Source organism: Salmo salar, chromosome 01 (assembly GCF_965601325.2).
Source record: "Salmo salar chromosome 01, fSalSal1, whole genome shotgun sequence".
Classification (NCBI taxonomy): Eukaryota; Metazoa; Chordata; class Actinopteri; order Salmoniformes; family Salmonidae; genus Salmo; species Salmo salar.
The window spans coordinates 161,044,225-161,070,370 of record NC_138291.1 but is presented as its reverse complement, the minus strand read 5'-3'; the positions used below and the strand labels follow the sequence as shown (position 1 = coordinate 161,070,370).

The window sequence follows — 26,146 nt, the reverse complement described above, 5'->3', positions numbered from 1 at the left end:
CAATAGACAAACATTGGCAGTAGAATGGCCTTACTGAAGAGGTCAGTGACATTCAACGTGGCACCGTCATAGGATGCCACCTTTCCCACAATCAGTTTGTCAAATTTCTGCCCTGCTTGAGCTGCCCCAGTCCACTGTAAGTGCTGTTATTGTGAAGTGGAATAGTCTAGGAGCAACAACGGCTCAGCCGTGAAGTGGTAGGCCACACAAGCTCACAGAACGGGACACCGAGTGCTGAAGCACGTAGCGCTTAAAAATCGTCTGTCCTCGGTTGCAACACTCACTATGAGTTCCAAACTGCTTCTGGAAGCAACGTTAGCACAATAACTGTTCATCGGGAGCTTCATAAAATGGGTTTCCATGGCCGAGCAGCCGCACACAAGTTTAACATTACCATGAGCAATGCCAAGCGTCGGCTGGAGTGGTGTAAAGCTCGCCGCCATTGGACTCTGCAGCAGTGGAAACGCGTTCTCTGGAGTAATGAATCACGCTTCACCATCTGGCAGTGAGACGGACAAATCTGGGTTTGGCGGATGCCAGGCAAACGCTACCTGCCCCAATGCAAAATGCCAACTGTAAAGTTTGGTGGAGGAGTAATAATGGTCTGGAGCTGTTTTTCATGTTTCAGGCTAGGCCCCTTAGTTCCAGTAAAGGAAAATATTAACTCTACAGCATACAATGACATTGTCCACATACTTTTGGTCATGTAGTGTACTTCATAGTAGTAGCTGATGTCTTTGTACTAAATGAAACCCCTTGCTGAAACTAAGTAGGTTGTCATAGACACACATCAATACAGATCTAATGATGTTTGTATTAGTCAATCACACAGAAAACTCAGGTATTGTTACAGATGTTTTTATTCAGGTCTTTAGACACATATTTCATTTACACTGCTGTACCTCAGTAAAAGCGTACATAGAAACCTGCACCTTATAATCCTCCCCTCCTGTCCTTTCGTCTCTTACTTTTCTCTCATTTTCTCTCTCCCCCTCTTCTTCTCTCACTCTCTTTTTTCTCTCTCTCACAGCAGGAAAAGAAAAGATGACAAGTACAGTAAGACCTGACAGAGATGAGTGTTGGCACCACCAGTATCCATGGCAACAGATGATTTACACACATTCCCTGGAGAACAAGTGTGTGTCACGCCTCTGTCCGTGTTCTGGATCTCCACTAGCCTCACACTCCAACATAGAAAAATACTCCACAGAGTTTCAGAGGTATAATGCACACAATTATAACACACACACACACACACACACACACACACACACACACACACACACACACACACACACACACACACACACACACACACACACAAATATATAATACAAATGTATACACTCAAACTGCCGCACACAACTGTGTAGTGAGACTTACTTTTTTAATCATATTTTTACATTGACTCTATTTTCTTTTTACAGTTTTAACACAACTGAGATAGAAAACCACTTCAACCTACAATAGTGTCTGCAGAAGTCTGCAAGGTGTCCTTGACGTGTTTCTGTAAGTTTGTGTGTGTTTGTGTTTGCGCGTGAGTGTGGAATATGTGTGTGTGTGCGCACGTGTGTGTATTAACCATCTGCCAGGCAGTGAGGACTAAAGAGGTTGAGGGAGAAAGTCTGCAAGGTATCCTTAAGGAGTTGTTTTGTGTGTGTGTGTGTGTGTGTGTGTGTGGGGGGGGGGGGGCTGTCTGTCTGTCTGTCTGTCTGTCTGTGTGAGATGTGAAGGTCAGAGACAGAGGAACAGTCCCTCCTATCTGGACTTTCTGCTCCAATCACATTAGAGTCAGTGCAGTCTAGTCCAATGCCAGTAGTGTCCATCTAATCAAGGTAGAGTCAAGAGGCCCTAGCAGGTTAGTCCTCTCCTCGATTGTTGACCTGTCCCATTCTTCACACTTGAGGTTTAAAGTCAGAGTGCGAATTACCCCATGACATTCGGGGGGGGGGGTCTCTATTGAAAAAAAATTATGGGCCTAATAATGAAGATGTCATTTAAACGGTAAAAATGAATGACCTTTTAATGTGGCATGAACACAACCACTCATGATATTTTAATTTGATTATCAAACAAATCACTTCAAAAAGTAGGCTACCTGTGCATGTTGGTACACTCCAAAATAATTTCCAGCATTCAAACTGCATGTATATTCACGTCATTTGATGAATGGAAATAGACATTTGTTACAAAACACCAAACAGTGTGTCTAATGACATTCAGAGGTTGCCATTGATTAGGCCTGCATTAATTGATGCGTCTCACTGACGAATTGAAATTTTTTGTAGCCTGAAAAGTCGGGACACCTGAAAATGCGTCTCAAACTATCCTAGGAAAACAGGATGGTTACCCTAACACACAGTGTCAACTTACTAGACCAGGCTATAATGTGTATTACCATGAACTTCTAATAGGCCTACCAGTAGCCTATTTCCAGTCGCGGTGAAAACGCTTCCTATAGACTACTTTCAATGCATTTTTCAGAAAAAGGTGGGTAAACAGCGTTTACTTGCGTTTACCCACCGCTAGGCCTACACCACTGCCGGTAGCCTACCCTCTCAGCCGAGGCAATTTTACACACATGAACACACACGCAGAACAGGTAGCCTACATTCAATATAATACATGAGTTGAATCAAAACATGTTTTACATCCTAGTTCATGAGCTGTCCATAACTTATGAGTTAATGCTTGGAGTCTTCACAGATCGTGTGACATAAAACAGTAACTTTCTTTCCTTACATGAATTACATTAATGACGGTGTTATTTGTCATAAATAAGTATTTAACAAATGAATTAGAACATTGAACTTACACCCTGTACCCTGGATCTTGGAGATTTCTGAAAATGTACTGTAAGTGTAACTATGCCTACATGACATTTTATGATGTGAAAACAGTTGTCATGGGCACATAAATCCAAAACAATGTATACCTATGCCATGGCAACATCAGATGCTTCTAACCAAACAAGTCACCTTAAAGGCCTACTTTCATTAATGTATACTCTATGTATGGACTGGATGCACATTGGTGACTAGATATAGGCTAGTTGGTTAGTGATACTGTTGTTCATCATCATCTAGGAAAGAAAACAAATATTGATAGAAAATAATAAAGCTAAATAAATGGTCTGGTACTTCTGGCCACGGGTGACACGGAGAACACCAGTACCCACACGCACCTGAAAAACAAAGCAATAAGCGCTCTAAACAGCTGACTGACAAAATAAAACAATGATAAATCAACAAATACATCTAATGCATTGGAATAAAGGCTATTTTTATCAAGGACTTCCTCAAATGAGGAAGTACAAAGGAAAATCTATGCGTAAAGGAGCTCAGCTGAGGCCAAAATTCAGCAGTACTAAGTGAACAGCTCCTCTACATAGAAATACATGGTTTAAACTATGACAGAGAGATAGGGGTGTTTGTTTCATTTGGAAGCTTTTATTCTCATATTTACCACTGTAAAACATATTTACCACTGCATTTTAAAGAAATAGGAGAATAGTTAAATTAGCATTATTTAGCGACCCCCCAAAGTTTGACTTTAGTTGCACATAAGGGAGCTAACGTCTCATTCAGGTGAGCTGAGCCCCCCCCACATCTCCCCCGTAACGCGCACCCTGTTTACAGTTTCTTTTAAAATGCATAAGAGGATGAATTTCTGGAGGTGCAGTGTCCCATCAGATTTTTAGGAAGTGCATCTTTTGGCAGCACACTTCACCAACTCATTCTGCACTCTATCAGTTAGACATCAGAACTGCCATCTCAGCCAAAGTGTCTATACACTCAGAAACACCAAGACAAAGGGTGGTAATGCAGACCTGAGAGTCCACAGTGTTCAGGGTGGGAGGATAGGACAGGGCCTGTGTAGAATCATCCATCCAGCATCTGTCTCCTCTCTCTCCTTCTCTTTGTCTCTCTGTAGAATGAGTGCCAGTCTCTTCTCTGTCCTCTCTCTCTTACCCTCCTCATCTCATCACTTCTCCAATACCTTTCCTCCTTTCTTCTACTCTGCTTTCATCTTCGCTCAGTTTTTCTGTTGATGTTGTTGTTTTGACATGGTAGTGGAGGATGTGATGTCACAGAACATCCTGTGGGTGGCGTTTGGGCTTCCTGTCTGACCCCGAGGACAGGGTTTTGAGGTCAGCAGTCAGGAGTGTACGTGTGTACTACAGAGCCTGGAGCAGAAGCCCCAACATGGACATGCACACACTCACACACTCTCTCACAATCAGGGTTCCAGGGGCTGCTGCAGAGTGCTGGGCTCTACCCTCTTCTCCCTTAGAATCCTGTGCCAATAACGCCTGAGAGAGAGAGAAAACGAAAGAGAGAGAGAGAGAGAGAGAGAGAGAGAGAGGGGGAGAGAGAGAAATAAAGAGAAAGAGGGGGAGAAAGAATTAAACATAAGATGTAAATGTGTTTTGAGGAGAGAGAGAAGATGAGAGAAAGATGGGAAAGACAGGATTGAGTTATGAGTGAATAGATGGATGGATGAACAGAGTGATGAAGATAGTTAAAGATGGATGGACAGAGTACATTTACATTACATTTACGTCATTTAGCAGACGCTCTTATCCAGAGCGACTTACAAATTGGTGCATTCACCTTATGATATCCAGTGGAACAACCACTTTACAAATTTTTTTCATTTTTTTGGAGATGGAGATGCAGAGAAGAGTAAACTAGATACGACAAATGGACAGAATGTGGACGAGTGTTACAAAGCAGGAGGAGCGATTTCAACCAGGTTGCTCAAGATTCACTTTGAAATTGAACATCCATCCATTTCCAGAGGATGTTGGGAGATTCCATGTAAATAAAATGCCACTAGGGGCAGCGTTGAGCGCTAATACCATCAAGTAGGCTTGGGTTTTGCTAAAGCATTGTGAACAGGGATGGTGGATGGGTATAAGCCACAAGCTCTGACTCCTATGGTTGTGTGTTCAATCCCAGTGGTAGACTTAATTGTTTTGTTTTATCCCAAAACTTAACCCTTAACCATTAAGGTATTATTGAAAGAGGAGTCACAGCAGGAGGAGCAACATAGGGTCTCAAAAACACCTACAACAGACAATAATGTGAAATGTGTTGCTTTCCTACAACCTGCTATTAGTTCTGTCAGAGACAGACATGCAAGCACACACACACACACAAACGCACACATGCAAACACACGCATGCACACACACTCACTCACTCACTCACTCAAATTCACAGACTCTAATGCACAGACACTCACACTCACCTCTTCACACTTAAAGTCATTGGAAGGAATGCACTTTTGTTCTCCATCCTGTAAAAAAAAACATACACCATCAGCATTGACTTACACACAGCATGAGCAACAAGAACACACTCACCAGACTCATGTAATGTAGCCTATACTCTCACACTCACTCACTCACTCACTCACTCACTCACTCACTCACTCACTCACTCACTCACTCACTCACTCACTCACTCACTCACTCACTCACTCACTCACTCACTCTCTCTCTCACTCTCTCTCTCACTCTCACTCTCTCTCTCACTCTCTCTCTCACTCTCTCTCTCACTCTCTCTCTCACTCTCTCTCTCGTGCGCACGCCAGCATCTCCAGTTATCTCCCTCTCCCATCAGCCCCTCTCTGGGTCTCATTAGCATATCCACGCCCGTCGCCTGGCTGGAAGAGCCAATCAAATCTTATCTCTTCTCAGAACACGAAGAGCTGTTTTCATGGCCAGGAAATGAAAAGAATAATAGAGAGCAGAAAACTGAGAGAGAAATAACTAGTTAACGTTATTAAACACACCTCCCCCTGCCCTCTACATGATCAGTCTGAATGTCAGGAGTTCTGTGCAGGAGGCAGCAGTCCTGGGATTAGACTCCCAGCTGCAGGGCTCTGACAGTTTAAACATACACTACAGTATACACATGCAAAATCATGCACGAACGCACACACGTACACACCCATGTATGTATGCATATACAAACAGCATGAATAATTCCATTCTATTTCACACTGTTACCTTTGTGTATTATTTCTGTGTGTATTCCCCCCTCCATGCTCCATTCCAGTTAGACTTATATATAGAGCGGCAGGACCAGATATTTCAGATAATTAAATAATTCATAGATTATGCCCAATATCCGCTATGAAAGTAGATACACTACTTCACCTGAACCAACGTCACTAAACACACGCGCACGCACACACACACACACACACACACACACACACACACACACACACACACACACACACACACACACACACACACACACACACACACACACACACACACACACACCTTAAGGTTGGCGCAGGTTGAGAAAACACAGGTGCTGTCCTGAGGCTTGATTTCATTGGCATGGAGCGAGGGGGCGGGCTTAGAGTTCAGTGGTGGCTGTATGGGAGGAAAGGGCGTGGCCAAAGACTCTATAACAGGAAGTACACTCCCCTCTGGACCATAGCCAAACGCCTGGATGGCATTCTCTACAAAAACAGGCAGGAGAAAAGGAGAGAAGAGACAGGTTGTGACTTTAAGAGAGGCAAGATGGAGTGCAGGTATTGTAGCTAGGTCACTGTTATTTAAAAAACAAAAAAAACACCTAGGGACCTCTCTCACACACACACACACACACACACACACACACACACACACACACACACACACACATACACACACACACACACACACACACACACACACACACACACACACATACACACACACACATACACACACACACACACACGTTGGCACTCCACTCACTGAGGCAGGTGTTGTGTGTGAAGTCTCTGAGGAAGGCGTCACACTCATTTTCCTGGTTGCCAGTCCCTCTGCAGGAGCACCAGGGAGAGATGGTGCTGTTACTGGGACTGCTGTTCATGTAGTTAGGAGTCACATCAGACCCTGGAGAGAGAGGGAAGGGGGATGATAGTAAGGACCAAGAGTATGTTTGAAGAACACTTCTGCTGGGATAGAAACCTCTACATCAAATTGCTGTAATATGGAGAAAGTGTGTGTAAAAAAATTCTAATCTTTTGGGTTAATCCATTTCAATTCAATCACTTTTTTGACAGCACCCCTTTTGATTTGAATGAAACGTTCCATACATATTAGCCCATTGTAGAAGTGCTCTGAAAGTGACTTTCTGGACCTGAATGTCAAATATATATATATATATATATATATATATAAAATGTCATTTTTTCACCTAAATGTCAATTATCTAAACATGCCTAAACTCAGATTTTTTCATATTCCCATATGTTGTAACTTATTTTACATCAAAGGTTTTTGTGTTGTGTCCGACATCGGTTGAGACACAACATGCTCTTGAATACATGGTGGGTGTCATGTTTTGGCTGATAAAATGGGAATAAATTATACATTTTGACTTTCAAAAGGTACCACAAAGATGGTTGGAGGTCCACACATCAGAGAATGTTAACTTGAATGGGAATATCTGTTGTTTTTAAATTATATTGTCAAACTTCCATAGGAAACCTTTTGAAATCATAGAAACACAGATAATAGAACAGACATGACCATTTAAGTTGACATTCGACGATGAGTGGACCGGCGGCCATCTTTGTGGTAGTCATTTAAATTTCAAGGGCGTTTCAGATTTTCGGCTAGGTGTGTGTGTGTGTGTGTGTGTGTGCGTGTGTGCATGCGTGCGTGTTTGTGTGTGTACTCACCAATGAGGCCTACGTAGGCCATGAGGCAGCCATGGTAGTTATCATGGGGACAGCTGGTGATGGAGTGACCAGTCATCTGACAATTCGTATGGAAATCAGCCAGTCTTGATCTACATGCACACACACACAGGCACACACACTTGAGCTGTCTATTGATGTTCTGTATTATGTAATTCTGTAATATGTTTCATATTTTGTGTGGACCCCAGGAGGAGTAGCTGCCGCTTTTGCAACAGCTAATGGGGATTCTTATAAAATACCAAATACATGGTCATTTTACCATTTTACTTGCAGTACGGTCTATGATCATACTGTAGGGTTATTTTATGGGAGATATTGTTTTCTACGTGACTGTTGTATAGTTCTAAGATATTGTGAATCAGTTGTTCTGAATTGTAATGTTAATGAATGATCTACCTAGAAACTACTTTGCACTTTTCTGATTAGTTGTATGTTAGTTATTTGTTGGAATAGAATACAAAATGGTTGAGTTGATGCATGGCTGTAACTAGGTTTTGACTAGACTAGATGCTATACCGTTTGTCAGAATTTACTTTTCGTAGCAGGTTAGGAGAACTTATGCAGCAGGTTAGGACAATTAACATAGCAAGTTAGGAGAATTAGGTTCAAGTTAGTTAAAGGGTTAGCTAAAATGCAACAAAAAAATATATATAATTTTGACATGAACTTCATCCAATCTTAACATCCTCTCTCGTAGAGGGGGAGAGCGGGAAGTCGGCTGTTTTATGCCGGTCATAAAATACGCTGCCTCTATGCTCTGTAGTGTTCGAGATTGGAATGTAAACAGTGGAACACAGAGAGACCCTTGGACATCAAAAGTTTGAATAATTAAACAATATTTATATTTTTGAGAATGTGGGAGTGGTCCATGGACACTTAATTAACAGTCTTGGTGAGTTTGTGTAATTTGGTGATCTAATGAAGAACAAGAAACACTCATTACTGTGTCTTTGGTTGTGTATACTTCTTAATTATGGGTTTACATCTAAATATTGTGAAACATATGTGATTAAACATGAAACTATTTGTGAAAGATGTAATGTCATGTTGACCTTCTAAATGAGAAAATATAGGTTTTCATATAAAGTTAACCAAATCAGTGGCCACGCCCATGTGAGCATAGGCATTACGTTGGCGTCATGGACCACCCTTTTCTCAGAAGTGTATATATCCACTCCTGACAAAATTTACATTAGACCAGAAAATATGGAACTGATGCTACATGTTGAAATGGTTAAGAACTACAACTCTATAGGCCCAGGAGACCAGACGGCGTGTAGTGTTGGCTACACGGCTGGAAATGGTTAATTAAACTCTGAGACTATCGATCACTACAGAATAAGAGCAAATCCTAGACATAGAATTACTAGTCTGCAGCTGGAAATTACGTAAGTCTAGTACGAGAATACTGACAACCACGGAAGCATCTATTCTATGCAACGACCATCTGTACGCCTGACGTAACCATTATAACAGACACTATCCAGAGCCGCTGAGAAAGCGACAACTACGAAAGACATAGTGACTTCTGGGGAAGTTAACCAGAGACTCTCTGATGAACTGACTCTCCAGCAGATGGACCAGCGATTCCAACAGAGAAGACAACAACGACATATGGGCGTAAATATATACATTGCAATCATTTTCGAATGAGCGGCCGTTGATGTGCAATGGATTAGCATTTCAATTAATATAATTATCAACTATGTGTAGTGAATACATTTTGTCTTTCCCACTTTTTATCTGTCCCCACCCCTTTCCATTGTCTACCAAGCCGCCATAACGGTTTAGCCAACTAGGGACTTATGAATGCATTGTGTTAGTTACCAATAACTATATTGTTTGTTTATGTATTTCTGTGATTCGTCTAGTTAGTTAGTAAATAAATAATTAAGCCAATTTGTATATCGTTGATTCATTCATGGAGACTAGGGTTCATGCAGATATCCAAGGGTTTGCGACATTCAGTAATGAGAACTGATGAGGAAATAATGACACATTAATAGAAGACTAATCGATAAGATATCTGACGAGTTGATTCGGGAAATGGAGACTGTATAAACATTTTCCCGTGGTGCCTCGACTTCCTAGTTAATTAAAGTTTACATGATTAGTTTAATAATAATTACACACAGAGAATTGGTTTGAGAAAATAACAGTCTTCACATTTAATGATAGTCACAGATACGACACTGCCATAACAATGGGAGTAGTTGTCCACCAACGGCACAGCGAGCTGTCTAGCTCCTGCCTATCCTTTCTTTGGATTGGTGGATATATCTAATTATTGTAAACCTTTTTTGAATATTCAAAACATTGCTTATAAGCCATTCATTTTTGGTTGACCAAATTCGCACTCTCTCATTGGCCTCCATACAAAAACACCTTGTTTGGTGGGCGAAACTACAAAAAAACGCCACCTGCTGGAGGGAGACAGATTTACCGCTGTGTTGGGCCTCTCTCTTCCTCTCTGGTTCATCATTAAGCCAGAAAAACTGTAATCGGTATTCATCCAGTGTTTGTCTACAAAGTGAGTCATCCATCCACCGTCTAAAAAACCCTTAAACTACAATACTATCTTTGCGCATTTTAAAAACATGTCATGTTATTATCTTTTACGGTTCCATGTTAATCTGAATCCTTCTCTTGTTTTGTACGGATGACTGTTGAAGAGTCTCAACCCCATGAAGAGTCAACTCTCTACTCCTACACCATCCATTCTCACTAGTCAAGCCTTTTGGGCTTTCACCAAATTGTGCTGAAAAACGATTCATTACTCTGAGCTTTTAACACAATACACATTAGTGACATCTTCTGGTCAGCAATGAAAAGCAGCGTTTGATGTTAATATAAAGTAATGTTTTTCCACAATATTCATCAAATGGCCATGGCACAGCAGTTAGTTATGAGTCTTAGTAGCCTCCAATCAGTTACCATTACATAGTTGCACCTTCCATCATGCTTCCCTTTTTTGTTTTGAATCCCTTTTTTTATTGTCAAAACTGAATCAGTGGCATTATATAGGATGCTTAAGACAGATACTTTACTCAATAAAACTAACTGTTTATAACAATGTGCAGAAAGTGTGGTGTCACATAAAACGATTTTCAAAATAATATGCCTATGCAACGATTCGACCCCATTCCCTGTAGTCTGAGTGTCCTGATCCCCGGGACCCCAACTCTACCTGCTACCATTCAGGTGACACTACATAAAAACATTTAAATGTGTAAGCACGGTGACCAGTAGATGTCAGTGTTTGAAAGCAGCTTGGAATCGAAGAAAGAACCGTAACGACATTGAAATCAGTGGGATCTTGCATTTTGCAACACGATTTGAAAAACCACATGATCAAACAAAGTTTCGTACGTCATTGATCATGTGATAATATTTACTTTGCAACAAGCATCATTACGTGTTAGTTCAGTAGTACTTTGGAAACTGCATTGGAGCGCAGGTATCAATCGTCCCATCACTCATTCTCACAGTCCACTCCGCCATTTCCTGGTTGCAAAATTTCTAATGGTTCCAGTTTATGTGACAAAACAAGCAGTCATTGTGTAGATACTCATTGTACCATCTAAACCGCTGTGAAATATTTTCAGTAACGAAAAATATTGTATTTTCAGCTTTTTGAAGCTGGTGTACAGAACCTAAGAACGGGAAACATTGAAATAGTGCACATAGAACAGATCTACCACTTCTTAGGACTTGATTTCAATAAAATTGACAAATCTATAATACACATTTCTATGTGAATTTGGTCAGGCCGCCAAAAGAGTTATACATACCACAGCTTTAACAGCTTTTTGAGGAGGAGAGGAAGTGAACCCTAGAACCCCAAAGACCTTCTGGTGTGTTTGTAAACAGCTAGCTAGCTAGCTAGCTTATTCTAGTTGTTTTCTCAAAGCCAAAATTTGCATTTTGACAACATTATTCGTGGGTGGGTTGGTCCTTGTGAACTGGGCAAATCTATTTTAGAAAATGTTAGTTTATAGATTTCCCAAAGAAGCATCGCATCGGGCAGCATTGCCTGCATGGATAGTAACATTAGCAGCAGGAGGTGCTAATTTCTATGTTTCCTAACCTCAGATACAGAGACCTGTGAAAGCTGCTAAACCCTGTCTGCGGATGAAGGTCCCAGAGAAAGTCTTAAATCCTGGAGAGACTGAAGGGTATATCTCCAATGGATTAAATATGTCATTGCTTTACTGTTAGAATTGGTTGTAGGACTACAAAAATACTGATAAAAGTAACAATGCATAGACCTAGAATATGCATGACCAATCTTGCTCCTAGAGATCTAGCTACTGGGTGTGCAGTGTCGTGACTTGACTTTAACATTAACCTGTTAGGGCTAGGGGGCAGCATTTGCACGTCTGGATAAAAAAATTTACCCGATTTAATCTGGTTACTAATCCTACCCAGTAACTAGAATATGCATATACTTATTATATATGGATAGAAAACACTCTAAAGTTTCTAAAACTGTTTGAATGGTGTCTGTGAGTATAACAGAACTCATTTGGCAGGCAAAACCCTGAGACATTTTCTGACAGGAAGTGGATACCTGATGTGTTGTATTACCTTTAAACCTATCCCATTGAAAAACACAGGGGCTGAGGAATATTTTGGCACTTCCTATTGCTTCCACTAGATGTCACCAGCCTTTACAAAGTGTTTTGAGTCTTCTGGAGGGAGATCTGACCGAACAAGAGCCATGGAACGATGATGTCCCATTAGACACCTGGCGCGCGAGTTCATGTTGGGTACCCTCGTTCCAATACGTTATAAAAGAGTATGCATTCGTCCACCTTGAATATTATTCATGTTCTGGTTAAAAAAGGCCCTAATGATTTATGCTATACAACGTTTGACATGTTTGAACGAACGTAAATATATTTTTTCCCCTCGTTCATGACGAGAAGTCCGGCTGGCTTAGATCATGTGCTAACAAGACGGAGATTTTTGGACATAAATGATGAGCTTTTTTGAACAAAACTACATTCGTTATGGACCTGTGATACCTGGAAGTGACATCTGATGAAGAGAATCAAAGGTAATGGATTATTTACATAGTATTTTCGATTTTAGATCTCCCCAACATGACGTCTAGTCTGTATCGCAACGCGTATTTTTCTGGGCGCAGTGCTCAGATTATTACAAAGTGTGATTTCCCAGTAAGGTTATTTTTAAATCTGGCAAGTTGATTGCGTTCAAGAGATGTAAATCTATAATTCTTTAAATGACAATATAATATTTTACCAATGTTTTCTAATTTTAATTATTTAATTTGTGACGCTGACTTGACTGCCGGTTATTGGAGGGAAACGATTTCCTCAACATCAATGCCATAGTAAAACGCTGTTTTTGGATATAAATATGAACTTGATAGAACTAAAAATGCATGCATTGTCTAACATAATGTCCTAGGAGTGTCATCTGATGGAGATTGTAAAAGGTTAGTGCATCATTTTAGCTGGTTTTATGGTTTTGGTGACCCTGTCTTTGACTTGACAAAACATTACACACAACTCTTGTAAATGTACTGTCCTAACATACTCTAAATTTATGCTTTCGCCGTAAAACCTTTTTGAAATCGTAAAACGTGGTTAGATTAAGGAGATGTTTATCTTTCAAAGGGTGTAAAATAGTTGTATGTTTGAAAAATTTGAATTTTGACATTTATTTGGATTCAAATTTGCCGCTCTTGAAATGCACCTGCTGTTGATGGAGTGCACCACGGGTGGCACGCTAGCGTCCCACCTAGCCCATAGAGGTTAACTATCATATCCATAAACAGTCAACTTATTAATCATATCCTCGTATCATATCACCATTCTGAACAGTCATAACCTCCTTGCATCTGCAAAAACCCGAGTCTTACTGATGATTCAGTACTACAGAAATTGGTTAAATTGTTTATTTACTAGCTAATTAAATGGGAACACAGGATAAACACACACACTCTGCACTGGTTATTGACTGGAGACATAATACGCTGAAAAGGTCCCTAACGGAATGACAACAACATCAAATCAAATGTTATTAAATTCCCAGGGTCCTTAGCTTAGTGATGAGCTTTGAGGGCACTATGGTGTTGAACGCTGAGCTGTCGTCAATCAATAGCATTCTCACATAGGTGTTCCTTTTGTGTAGGTGGGAAAGGGCAGTGTGGAGTGCAATGGAGATTGCATCATCTGTGGATCTGTTGGGGCGGTATGCAAATTGAGTGGGTCTAGGGTTTCTGGGATGATGGTGTTGATGTGAGCCATGACCAGCCTTTCAAAGCACTTCATGGCTACAGACGTGAGTACTACGGGTCAGTAGTCGTTTAGGCAAGGTTACCTTAGTGTTCTTGGGCACAGGACTATGGTGGTCTGCTTAACCTCTCTAGGCTAGGCGGGACGAATTCGTCCCACCTACGTAACAGCCACTGCTATCCTGTGGCGCGATTTTCAAAACCTTAAAAATCCTATTACTTCAATTTCTCAAACATATGACTATTTTACAGCCATTTAAAGACAAGACTCTCGTTAATCTAACCACACTGTCCGATTTCAAAAAGGCTTTACAACGAAAGCAAAACATTAGATTATGTCAGCAGAGTACCAAGCCAGAAATAATCAGACACCCATTTTTCAAGCCAGCATATAATGTCACCAAAACCCAGAAGACAGCTAAATGCAGCACTCACCTTTGATGATCTTCATCAGATGACAACCCTAGGACATTATGTTATACAATACATGCATGTTTTGTTCAATCAAGTTCATATTTATATCAAAAACCAGCTTTTTACATTAGCATGTGACGTTCAGAACTAGCATACCCCCCGCAAACTTCCGGGGAATTCGCTAACATTTTACTAAATTACTCACGATAAACGTTCACAAAAAGCATAACAATTATTTTAAGAATTATAGATACAGACCTCCTCTATGCACTCGATATGTCCGATTTTAAAATAGCTTTTTGGTGAAAGCACATTTTGCAATATTCTAAGTACATAGCCCAGGCATCACGGGCTCGCTATTTAGACACCCGGCAAGTTTAGCACTCACCATAATCATATTTACTATTATAAAAGTTTCATTACCTTTTGTTGTCTTCGTCAGAATACACACCCAGGACTGCTACTTCAATAACAAATGTTGGTTTGGTCCAAAATAATCCATCGTTATATCCGAATAGCGGCGTTTTGTTCGTGCGTTCCAGACACTATCCGAAATAGTAAAGAAGTGTCACGCGCATGGCGCAATTCGTGACAATAAAATTCTAAGTATTCCATTACCGTACTTCGAAGCATGTCAACCGCTGTTTAACCTGTTGGGTCTAGGGGGCAGCATTTGCACGTCTGGATAAAAAAAATGTACCCGATTTAATCTGGTTACTAATCCTACCCAGTAACTAGAATATGCATATACTTATTATATATGGATAGAAAACACTCTAAAGTTTCCAAAACTGTTTGAATGGTGTCTGTGAGTATAACAGAACTCATTTGGCAGGCAAAACCCTGAGACATTTTCTGACAGGAAGTGGATACCTGATGTGTTGTATTGACTTTAAACCTATCCCATTGAAAAACACAGGGGTTTAGGAATATTTTGGCACTTCCTATTGCTTCCACTAGATGTCACCAGCCTTTACAAAGTGTTTTGAGTCTTCTGGAGGGAGATCTGACCGAACAAGAGCCATGGAACGGTGATGTCCCATTAGACACCTGGCGCGCTACTTCATGTTGGGTACCCTCGTTCCAATACGTTATAAAAGACTATGCATTCGTCCACCTTGAATATTATTCATGTTCTGGTTAAAAAAGGCCCTAATGATTTATGCTATACAACGTTTGACATGTTTGAACGAACGGAAATATATTTTTTCCCCTCGTTCATGACGAGAAGTCCGGCTGGCTTACATCATGTGCTAACGAGACGGAGATTTTTGGACATAAATGATGAGCTTTTTTGAACAAAACTACATTCGTTATGGACCTGTGATACCTGGAAGTGACATCTGATGAAGAGAATCAAAGGTAATGGATTATTTACATAGTATTTTCGATTTTAGATCTCCCCAACATGACGTCTAGTCTGTATCGCAACGCGTATTTTTCTGGGCACAGTGCTCAGATTATTGCAAAGTGTGATTTCCCAGTAAGGTTATTTTTAAATCTGGCAAGTTGATTGCGTTCAAAAGATGTAAATCTATAATTCTTTAAATGACAATATAATATTTTACCAATGTTTTCTAATTTTAATTATTTAATTTGTGACGCTGACTTGACTGCCGGTTATTGGAGGGAAACGATTTCCTCAACATCAATGCCATAGTAAAACGCTGTTTTTGTATATAAATATCAACTTGATAGAACTAAAAATGCATGCATTGTCTAACATAATGTCCTAGGAGTGTCATCTGATGGAGATTGTAAAAGGTTAGTGCATCATTTTAGCTGGTTTTATGGTTTTGGTGACCCTGTCTTTGACTTGACAAAACATTACACACAACTCTTGTAAATGTACTGTCCTAACATACTCTAAATTTATGCTTTCGCCGTAAAACCTTTTTGAAATCGTAAAACGTGGTTAGATTAAGGAGATGTTTATCTTTCAAATGGTGTAACATAGTTGTATTTTTGAAAAATTTGAATTTTGACATTTATTTGGATTCAAATTTGCCGCTCTTGAAATGCACCTGCTGTTGATGGAGTGCACCACGGGTGGCACGCTAGCGTCCCACCTAGCCCCAAGAGGTTAAAATCAATTTTTACGACATTTTTCTCGTAGAAAAGCGATAATATTCCGACAGGGAATCTCCTTTTCGGCAAACAGAGGAAAAAATCCCAAAGGCGGGGGCGGTCGGGGTCACGCGCATAAGCCAGTGTCTCTTGATCGGCCACTTGAGAAAGGCGATAATGTGTTTCAGCCTGGGGCTGGAATGACGACATTCAGTTTTTTCCCGGGCTCTGAGCGCCTATGGACGACGTGGGAAGTGTCACGTTAGAGCAGAGATCCTTAGTAAATGATAGAGATGGAAAAGAAGTTCAACAAATGGTCAGACAGGCCACTTCCTGTAAAGGAATCTCTCAGGTTTTGACCTGCCATTTGAGTTCTGTTATACTCACAGACACCATTCAAACAGTTTTAGAAAATTTAGGGTGTTTTCTATCCATATGTAATAAGTATATGCATATTCTAGTTACTGGGTAGGAGTGGTAACCAGATTAAATCGGGTATGTTTTTTATCCAGCCGTGTCAATGCTGCCCCCTAGCCCTAACAGGTTAAAACATGTTAGTATTACAGACTCGGACAGGGAGAGGTTGAATATATCAGTGAAGACACTTGCCAGTTGGTCAGCGCATGCTCGCAGTACACATCCTGGTAATCCGTCTGGCCCTGTGGCCTTGTGAATGTTTACCCGTTTAAAGGTCTTACTCACTTCATCTGCGGAGAGAGTGATCACACAGTCTTCTGAAACAGCTGGTGCTCTCATGCGTGTTTTAGTGTTATTTGCCTCAAAGCAAGTACAGAAGTAGCTCATCTGGTAGGCTCATGTCACTGGGCAGCTCTCGGCTGTGCTTCCCTTTGTAGTCTGTAATGGTTTACAAGCCCTGCTACATCAAGCGAGCGTCAGAGCCGGTGTAGTACGATTCGCTCTTAGTCCTGTATTGACTCTTTGCCTGTTTGATGGTTCATCGGAGTGCATAGCGGGATTTCTTATAAGCTTCCAGTTAGAGTCCCGCTCCTTGAAAGCGGCAGCTCTAGCCTTTAGCTCAGTGCGGATGCTGCCTGTAATCCATGGCTTCTGGTTGGGGTACGTACGGTCACTGTGGGGACGACGTCATCGATGCACTTATTGATGAAGCCGGTGACTGATGTGGTGTACTCCTCAATGCCATCGGAGGAATCCCGGGAACATATTCCGGTCTATGCTAGAAAAACAGTCCTGTAGCTTAGCATCTGCTTCCTCTGACCACTTTTTAATTGATCTAGTCACTGGTGCTTCCTGCTTTAATTTTTGCTTGTAAGCAGGAACCAGGAGTATAGAATTATGGTCAGATTTGCCAAATAGAGGGCGAGGGAGAGCTTTGTATGCGTCTCTGTGTGTAGAGTAAAGGTGGTCCAGAGTTCTTTTTCCTCTGGTTGCACATTTAAGCTGCTGATAGAAATTTGGTAAAACAGATTTAAGTTTCCCTGCATTAAAGTCCCCGGCTACTAGGAGCGCCGCCTCTGGGTGAGTGTTTTCTTGTTTGCTTATGGTGGAATATAGCTCATTCAATGATGTCTTAGTGACAGCCTCTGACTGTGGTGGTATGTAAACAGCTACAAAGAATACAGATGAAAACTCTCTTGGTAGGTAGTGTGGTCTACAGCTTATGGATACTTGTTAAAGAACAGATGGAGAGGGAAAGAGGGACAGAGACACTTAACATTGCCACATTCAGAAACTACTCTCACCTACAATCACCAAATATTTCGCACACAAACCACCACCCACTTTGAGCAAGAAGTCATGAATGTATTTATATGAAATTCCTGGGTTCAACTGGGATCTCTCGGTGAACGGGGCAGCCTTGGAAAGGGGGTTGGGCCTTTTCGCGGGACGCTTGTAAGGCTCTGATTGTCGAAATGGTTCCAACAACTCTACTGTTGTCCGGTATCCAGTGACTTGTCGTGTAGTCCTGAACAGAACTACAGAGATGATTTTCTTTTCCTTCCATTCGCTCTTGAAGATACTTATTTGAAGATAGGCTAGCCAGACTGGTTCCCCAGTGGTGTGATGAGAGTAGCGTAATACGATGGTTTGAGCACAGTAACAGGATGGTCATACTTCAATTCACTTACGAATATACCTTCCTTAGGACAGCTAATCAGCCGTACCAGTGATTGTCCGGGAGGTGATTTTATCGTCTCCACCTCGTATTGAGATTCAAAGTTCAAACCATTTTAACCTGTTAGGGCTAGGGGGCAGTATTGACACAGCCGGATAAAAAACGTACCCGATTTAATCTGGTTACTACTCCTTCCCAGTAACTAGAATATGCATATAATTATTGGCTTTGGATAGAAAACACCCTAAAGTTTCTAAAACTGTTTGAATGGTGTCTGTGAGTATAACAGAACTCATATGGCAGGCCAAAAACTGAGAAGATTCCATGCAGGAAGTGGCCTGTCTGAAGAATTGTGTTTCATCTTGGCTCTTTTTATTGAAGACTGAGGATCTTTGCAATAACGTGACACTTCCTACGGCTCCCATAGGCTCTCAGAGCCCAGAAAAAAGCTGAACGATATCGAGGCAGGCTCTGGCTGAAACACATTATCGCTTTTGGCAAGTGGCCGATCAGAGTACTATGGGCTTAGGCGCGTGCCCGAGTCGACCGAATGCTTTATTTTCTTTCGTCTGTTTACCTAAACGCAGATTCCTGGTCGGAATATTATCGCTTTTTTAAGAGAAAAATGGCATAAAAATTGATTTTAAACAGCGGTTGACATGCTTCGAAGTGCGGTAATGGAATATTTAGAATTTTTTTGTCACGAATTGCGCCATGCTCGTCACCCGTATTTACCCTTTCGGATAGTGTCTTGAACGCACGAACAAAACGCCGCTGTTTGGATATAACTATGGATTATTTTGAACCAAACCAACATTTGTTATTGAAGTAGAAGTCCTGGGAGTGCATTCTGACGAAGACAGCAAAGGTAATAACATTTTTCTTATAGTAAATCTTACTTTGGTGAGTGCTAACCTTGCTGGGTGTCTAAATAGCTAGCCCTGTGATGCCGGGCTATCTACTGAGAATATTGCAAAATGTGCTTTCACCGAAAAGCTATTTTAAAATCGGACATATCGAGTGCATAGAGGAGTTCTGTATCTATAATTCTTAAAATAATTGTTATGCTTTTTGTGAACGTTTATCGTGAGTAATTTAGTAAATTCACCGGCAGTGTTCGGTGGGAATGCTAGTCACATGCTAGTCACATGCTAATGTAAAAAGCTGGTTTTTGATATAAATATGAACTTGATTGAACAAAACATGCATGTATTGTATAACATAATGTCCTAGGGTTGTCATCTGATGAAGATCATCAAAGGTTAGTGCTACATTTAGCTGTGGTTTGGGTTTATGTGATATTATATGCTTGCTTGAAAAATGGGTGTCTGATTATTTCTGGCTGGGTACTCTGATGACATAATCTAATGTTTTGCTTTCGTTGTAAAGCCTTTTTGAATTCGGACAGTGTGGTTAGATTAACGAGTCTTGTCTTTAAAATGGTGTAAAATAGTCATATGTTTGAGAAATTGAAGTAATAGCATTTCTAAGGTATTTGAATAACGCGCCACGGGATTACACTGGCTGTTATGTAGGTGGGACGATTTCGTCCCGCCTAGCCTAGAGAGGTTAATAGGGGCCTGTTCGGCCAACCTTTTCCTGTAGTCCACGATCAGCTCCTTTGTCTTGCTCACATTGAGGGAGAAGTTGTTGTCAGGTCTCTGACCTCCTCCCTATAGGCTGCCTCATCGCTGTCTGTAATCAGGCCTACCACTTTTGTGTCGTCAGAAAACTTAATGATGGTGTTGGAGTCGTGTTTGGCCATGCAGTCATGGGTGAACAGTGAGTACAAAAGGGGGCTAAGCAAGCACCCCTGAGGGGCCCCAGTGTTGAGGATCAGCGTGGCAGATGTGTTGTTGCCTACCCTTATCACCTGGGGGTGGCCCGTCAGGAAGTCCAGGATCCAGTTGCAGAGGGAGGTGTTTAATCCCAGGGTCCTTAGCTTAGTGATGAGCTTTGCGGACACTATGGTGTTAACCTCTCTAGGGTATGTGGGACGAAATCGTCCCACCTACTCAACAGCCAGTGGAATCCCGTGGCGCGATATTCAAATACCTTAGAAATGCTATTACTTCAATTTCTCAAACATACGACTATATTACACCATTTTAAAGACAAGACTCTCGTTAATCTAACCACACTGTCCGATTTCAGTTCCCCGTCCAGAGCTTCCGGTGACAGTTCCCCGTCCAGAGGACGGCCCACGTAGAAGTGACCCTTCACAATGGTCACTCTCCAGGGGATTTTTCTCTGGCCTCCACTATCCGTGCTCTACCCTTTTGGTTCCATTGCTTACAGCTGATGTGAGATTATTTATGGCATGAATGCCCAATGCAGACATACTGTATGATGGGATTACAATTGGCCTTGTGGGGATGTCCAATGCACATATGGCTTGTAATTTCTATACTAAAACAGGATTAGCAAATTGTTTACATTTTGTTGAGATATTTTCTGCATTTGAAATAATACTATTAGAAATAGGAAAAGCACTCACACATCTGAGAACATATGTGTGTGGGAATCATTTGCTAATAACTTGAAAGAAAATAAAAGGCTGATACTGGCAAGAGCAGTGTGTGTGTTTTTCTTTTTTATTAGACAATTAATGAGGCTAACCATGTTGAAGGATACCAGATCTGACTTCTACAGCTTCATCCCTTCATTAAAATGGATTAGTGCAAGCCTTACCCTTGTAATGAAGGTAGGCCTTAAAGTGGAACTGACAGCATTTTAACTACTTTGCAGATATGAAACAAACAGACAATCATAATATCAGTCAAAAAGATCAAATTCTCAGTTTATGCTACATAACCAACTTTATAAGACGTTTAAAAAAGAGTTTATATTTGACTCAACATTCCATGACGTACACTAAGGCACTGTTGGTAGAATAGATGGATGCAGTTCAATGCATGTTTCATATAACTCCCTAATACATTTCTTGGTAGTCCAAAAAATATTTCTATCAGGATGCACTGTTTGTTTCAATGACTCAATATTTTGGACAAAAACAGATGAATGTAACTAAGGCTGGGAATGTCAATACAATCAAACTAGCAAGGGCACTGAACACAAGTCAGTCATAGCGTGACTAATAGGCTAGCATATCTATTTACGTAGCAAGCTAAAAACACGGAGCCTAACGTTAGCTAGCCATCTGCTAGATAACATGTAAACAGCCTAGCTAACCAGCTCTGTTAGGGCGAGTAAAATGGTCAGAGTGAGTTCTCTTATTTGTGTCTGGAAGTAGCTAGCTAGCAAGCTAGCCAGCTTTAGCCGGTTAGCTTGGGTGCTTGATTGCAGGAAAGCTGCAGAAGGACGAGTAGGCTACAATTTTATTAGTGCAATTTTGACGGCCAACTAGCTGAAAAAGTTAGACAGGGTTTATCTAATGTTCCTAGGTTAGATTTTACCTCATCTTGCTCTGGCTAGCATTAGTTGTTGATCTTATTGTTGTTGATGTGCATAACTGAGGGAGAGAGAGCCTACCTTTTCATGGTTGTTTGATCAATAGGACTGTAAAGTTCCCAAATGTAAGATTGACATTCTGTATCCAGTTCAAAGTGAATGATGGCAGGCCTGTGTAACAAAGGGCTCGTTTGCATAAAGGCCTACTGTAGCTCTGGTTGGCTATGGTGCACCAATCTGCGTAGACTCCAGTCCTGGACGAGACAGATGTTTTTTTAGGTTTTATTTATTGCAGTGTCCATTAATTGTCCAAACACACAGCCACTTTCCCACTCTATATTGCTATCGACTTTTCACAAATGCCTCAGTATACATAATTCCTAAACATTCTAAGAATTTATGAAACCGTGAAAATTACTATATGTACAGTAAGTGCTCGCTTGTCAGAAAATGTTTTTAAAAAGTGTTATATTAAGATTTCATGTTGGTAAATTATGTAATTTCCACTTTAAGGATGACTTGCACAGGGGAGAGACATTATTAGCAAATATCACTATCATAAGGGCATGCAGAAAGGAATATTTTAATGTTAATTTCATTTAATTTCAAAATACATGTTGCTTGAAACAAAGTTGCAATTTGTTTGCTTCATGATATGTATCATCCTGTTGTAATTATATGTAGTTCAACATTATCACCACAAGGCGTCAGTGCTAGAATTGGTATTATAGTCTAGCTTTACTGTAATCAAACCACTAGCTAGGTCTCGTATGTGATATCGATAATACATGCCTAGCAAGCTGTTCATTAAAACCACAGTATGTTTCTTAGTTGAAAGTTAAAGGGCAATACACCTGGATAAAATATGTTTGCGTTTTGAGGAAGCAGATGAAGAGCAAGGGGAGACAGATCATCACCTCTTGAAAAGCAGAGTCAGAACTAAACATTCCGGATTACTCCATGCAAAACAATTGCGCACATTTAGCTCACTATCATCAGAGTTATACAGCAAGTAGCTGCATGCTTTTCATGATCAGTAAACACATTTCCAATCCTCTGTGGGCTCTGCCTGTCAAGCAGCAGAATGGTGCATTTGCCGATATACTGTTAGCTAATAATGTTTACTACCATTAGAAACTTTCAAATCAAATCAACTTTGTACAGTTGATTAAACATGTTGGTAAGTAGACCTAATGTACTTGTTCCTCCAACATGGTAGGCCTACCTAACAAAGTTAGCGAACATTATCATCATTTCAACATTGTTTTTAAGAGTGTTTAATCATGATTGCTGCTGACAGACATGATAGGTTACATTGATTGATGGACCATGTCAATTTGACTAGCTAGCTAATAACAGATCACGTCAATATGGCTAGTTATCAAGCAAACTTTCAGGGGATAAAGTAGATGGATAGCAATATCCAAATATTGTTTGATTTGCATGCCATCTTTAGTGGTGATGACAGTAACGTTAGTCGAACTGACAACTTTACAAGGACAATGTCAAGCTCTTTCCAAAACCCTAAACTCTGATGAAGCAAGCTAAATGACCCATGTTGTTTGCTTAGCTAGCGATCTACAAGCCAAATGGATAGGCTACCCTCATGTATCTGAAAAAACATGATCAATTGATGTTTACTGATCATGAAAAGCATGGAGTTACTTGCTCTATAGCTCTGATGATCAAGCTAAATGTGGAATAATCTGAAATGTGTAGTTCTGACTATGCTCTTCAAGAGGTGATGATGTTACAACCAAATACTTAATATTTATTTAACAATCCCTTGAAAACCGCATGCAGTTGTCAATGGTTTTAGTGGAGATGCGAGTCTCCTTTCCCCCAAGCATGCAAATCAAACACTCTGCACCTTATTGTGACACCTTATTGATAACGACCTATACACTCACAATGACTGCTACTCACCTGACTCATATAATCTAGTCTATACTCTCTCTCTCTCTGCCTCAAAGGAGGCTTATAGGTTTAAAAAGAGCCTAAAATGGCCACTTCCATCATGATTTTCCCCACATGATTAAAAAAAATATAAATGTAAAAAGCATGTCAAACATCCTTCCTCCAAATGAAGCTTGTATGTGAGAATTACCAGAACAATCCGAGATACTGTCACGATTGTCGTAAGGAGTGGACCAAAATGCAGCGGGAAAATGTATACTCGTCTATTTTTTTATTTGAAGAAGGAAAATAAAATAAACATGTATACAAAACAAACGACTTCAAACAGTCCCGCCAGGTGCAACAAACACTAAACCAGGAAATGACTACCCACAAACCACCATAAAACAAACACCCCTATAAATAGGACCTTCAATCAGAGGCAATGAGAAGCAGCTGCCTCCAATTGAAGGTCAACCCAATAAACACCACATAGAAATAGACCAACTAGAAATAATATAGAAATACACTAACATAGAACATAACCCAAACAACCTCGAAACACCCTAAACAAACACCCCCTGCCACGCCCTGACCAAACTACAATAACAAACAGCCCCTTTACTGGTCAGGACGTGACAGTACCCCCCCCCCCCCCCCCCAAAAAAAGAATCCCTTAACTAAAAGGAGGGAAGGGAGGGTGGCCACCGTCACCGACGGTTCTTGTGCTACACCCCCCCCCCCCCTCCCCAACCTCCTACTACGGAGGGGGCTCAGGCTCCGGCCTTACTCCCCAACCTAACCTGTCCACCCCCGCTAACTGCTTATTATTATTTACCCCTCCCGAAGTCTCTAGACAAAGACGCATCGTTGAACACCTCGGGCTGAGGCGCGTCGCTGGAGACCTCGGGCTGATGCGCGTCGCTAGAGACCTCGGGCTGATGCGCGTCGCTGGAGACCTCGGGCTGATGCGCGTCGCTGGAGACCTCGGGCTGATGCGCGTCGCTGTAGACCTCGGACTGGAGGGTGACTCTGGGAGCTCCGGACTGGAGGGCGACTCTGGGAGCTCCGGATTGGAGGGCGACTCTGCTGGTTCCGGACTGGAGGGCGACTCTGCTGGTTCCGGACTGGAGGGCGACTCTGCTGGCTCCGGACTGGAGGGCGACTCTGCTGGCTCCGGACTGGAGGGCGACTCTGCTGGCTCCGGACTGGAGGGCGACTCTGCTGGCTCCGGACTGGAGGGCGACTCTGCTGGCTCCGGACTGGAGTGCGACTCTGCTGGCTCCGGACTGGAGGGCGACTCTGCTGGCTCCAGATTGGAGGGCCGTCTCTGCTGGCTCCAGATTGGAGGGCCGTCTCTGCTGGCTCCGGACTGTGGGCCGTCTCTGCTGGCTCCGGACTGTGGGCCGTCTCTGCTGGCTCCGGACTGTGGGCTGTCTCTGCAGGCTCCGAACTGTAGGCCATCTCTAGATGGGGCACTGTTGCCAGAAGCTCTGGACGGGGAACTGTCACCGGAAGCTCTGGACGGGGAACTGTCACCGGAAGCTCTGGACGGGGAACTGTCACCGGAAGCTCTGAACGGGAACTGTCGTCGGAAGCTCTGGACGGGGAACTGTCACCGGAAGCTCTGGACGGGGAACTGTCGACGGAAGCTCTGGACGGGGACTGCGCACTGAAGGCCTGATGCGTGGGGCTGGCTTTGGAGGCGCCAGACTAGGGACACGCACCACAGGGCTAGTGCGAGGAGCAGGAGCAGGATGAACTGGACTGGGCTGACGCCCTGGAGGCCTGGTGCGTGGGGCTGATACTGGAGGTACCAGACTGGAGACACGCACCCCAAGGCTAGTGCGAGGAGCGGGAACAGGACGTGCGGGAACAGGACGTACTGGACTGGGCTGACGCACTGGAGGCCTGGTGCGTGGTGCTGGCTTTGGAGGCACCAGACTGGAAACACGCACCTCAAGGCTAGTGCGAGAAGCGGGAACTGGATACACTGGGTCATGAGTAGGCACCGATGGTCTGGAGCGCACCGCCTGCACAACCCGTCCTGGCTGGATGGTAACAGTAGCCTTGCATGAGCGGAGTGCTGGCACAGGGCGAACTGGGCTGTGCAGAGGCCTGATGGCAGGGCCTAGCCTGGGCCTAGGAGGCGCACTGGTGGCCAGATGTGCTGTGCAGGCATACTCCTAACCGGCTGGATGCCCACTCTAGCACGGCACTTGCGAGGGGCTGGGATCGTTCGCACCGGACTGTGCGTGCGCATGGGCGAGATCGTGCGCACTTCCG

General features: G+C 42.2%; 1 protein-coding gene across 1 annotated transcript in view; it reads right to left on the bottom strand.

Annotated features, from left to right (window-relative positions):
• Positions 1-842: 842 nt before the first annotated feature.
• The window catches only part of LOC106568017 (GDNF family receptor alpha-2), an 86,121-nt gene continuing 60,817 nt past the window's right edge, over positions 843-26,146 (bottom strand). The window contains exons 6-10 of the mRNA XM_014138011.3: positions 7,695-7,804; positions 6,763-6,903; positions 6,298-6,482; positions 5,253-5,300; positions 843-4,312 (exon numbers count right to left, since the gene is read on the bottom strand). Of these exons, the coding sequence (XP_013993486.1) occupies positions 4,178-4,312; positions 5,253-5,300; positions 6,298-6,482; positions 6,763-6,903; positions 7,695-7,804 (619 nt within the window). The 3' untranslated portion in view covers positions 843-4,177. The remainder of the gene's footprint in view (positions 4,313-5,252; positions 5,301-6,297; positions 6,483-6,762; positions 6,904-7,694; positions 7,805-26,146) is intronic.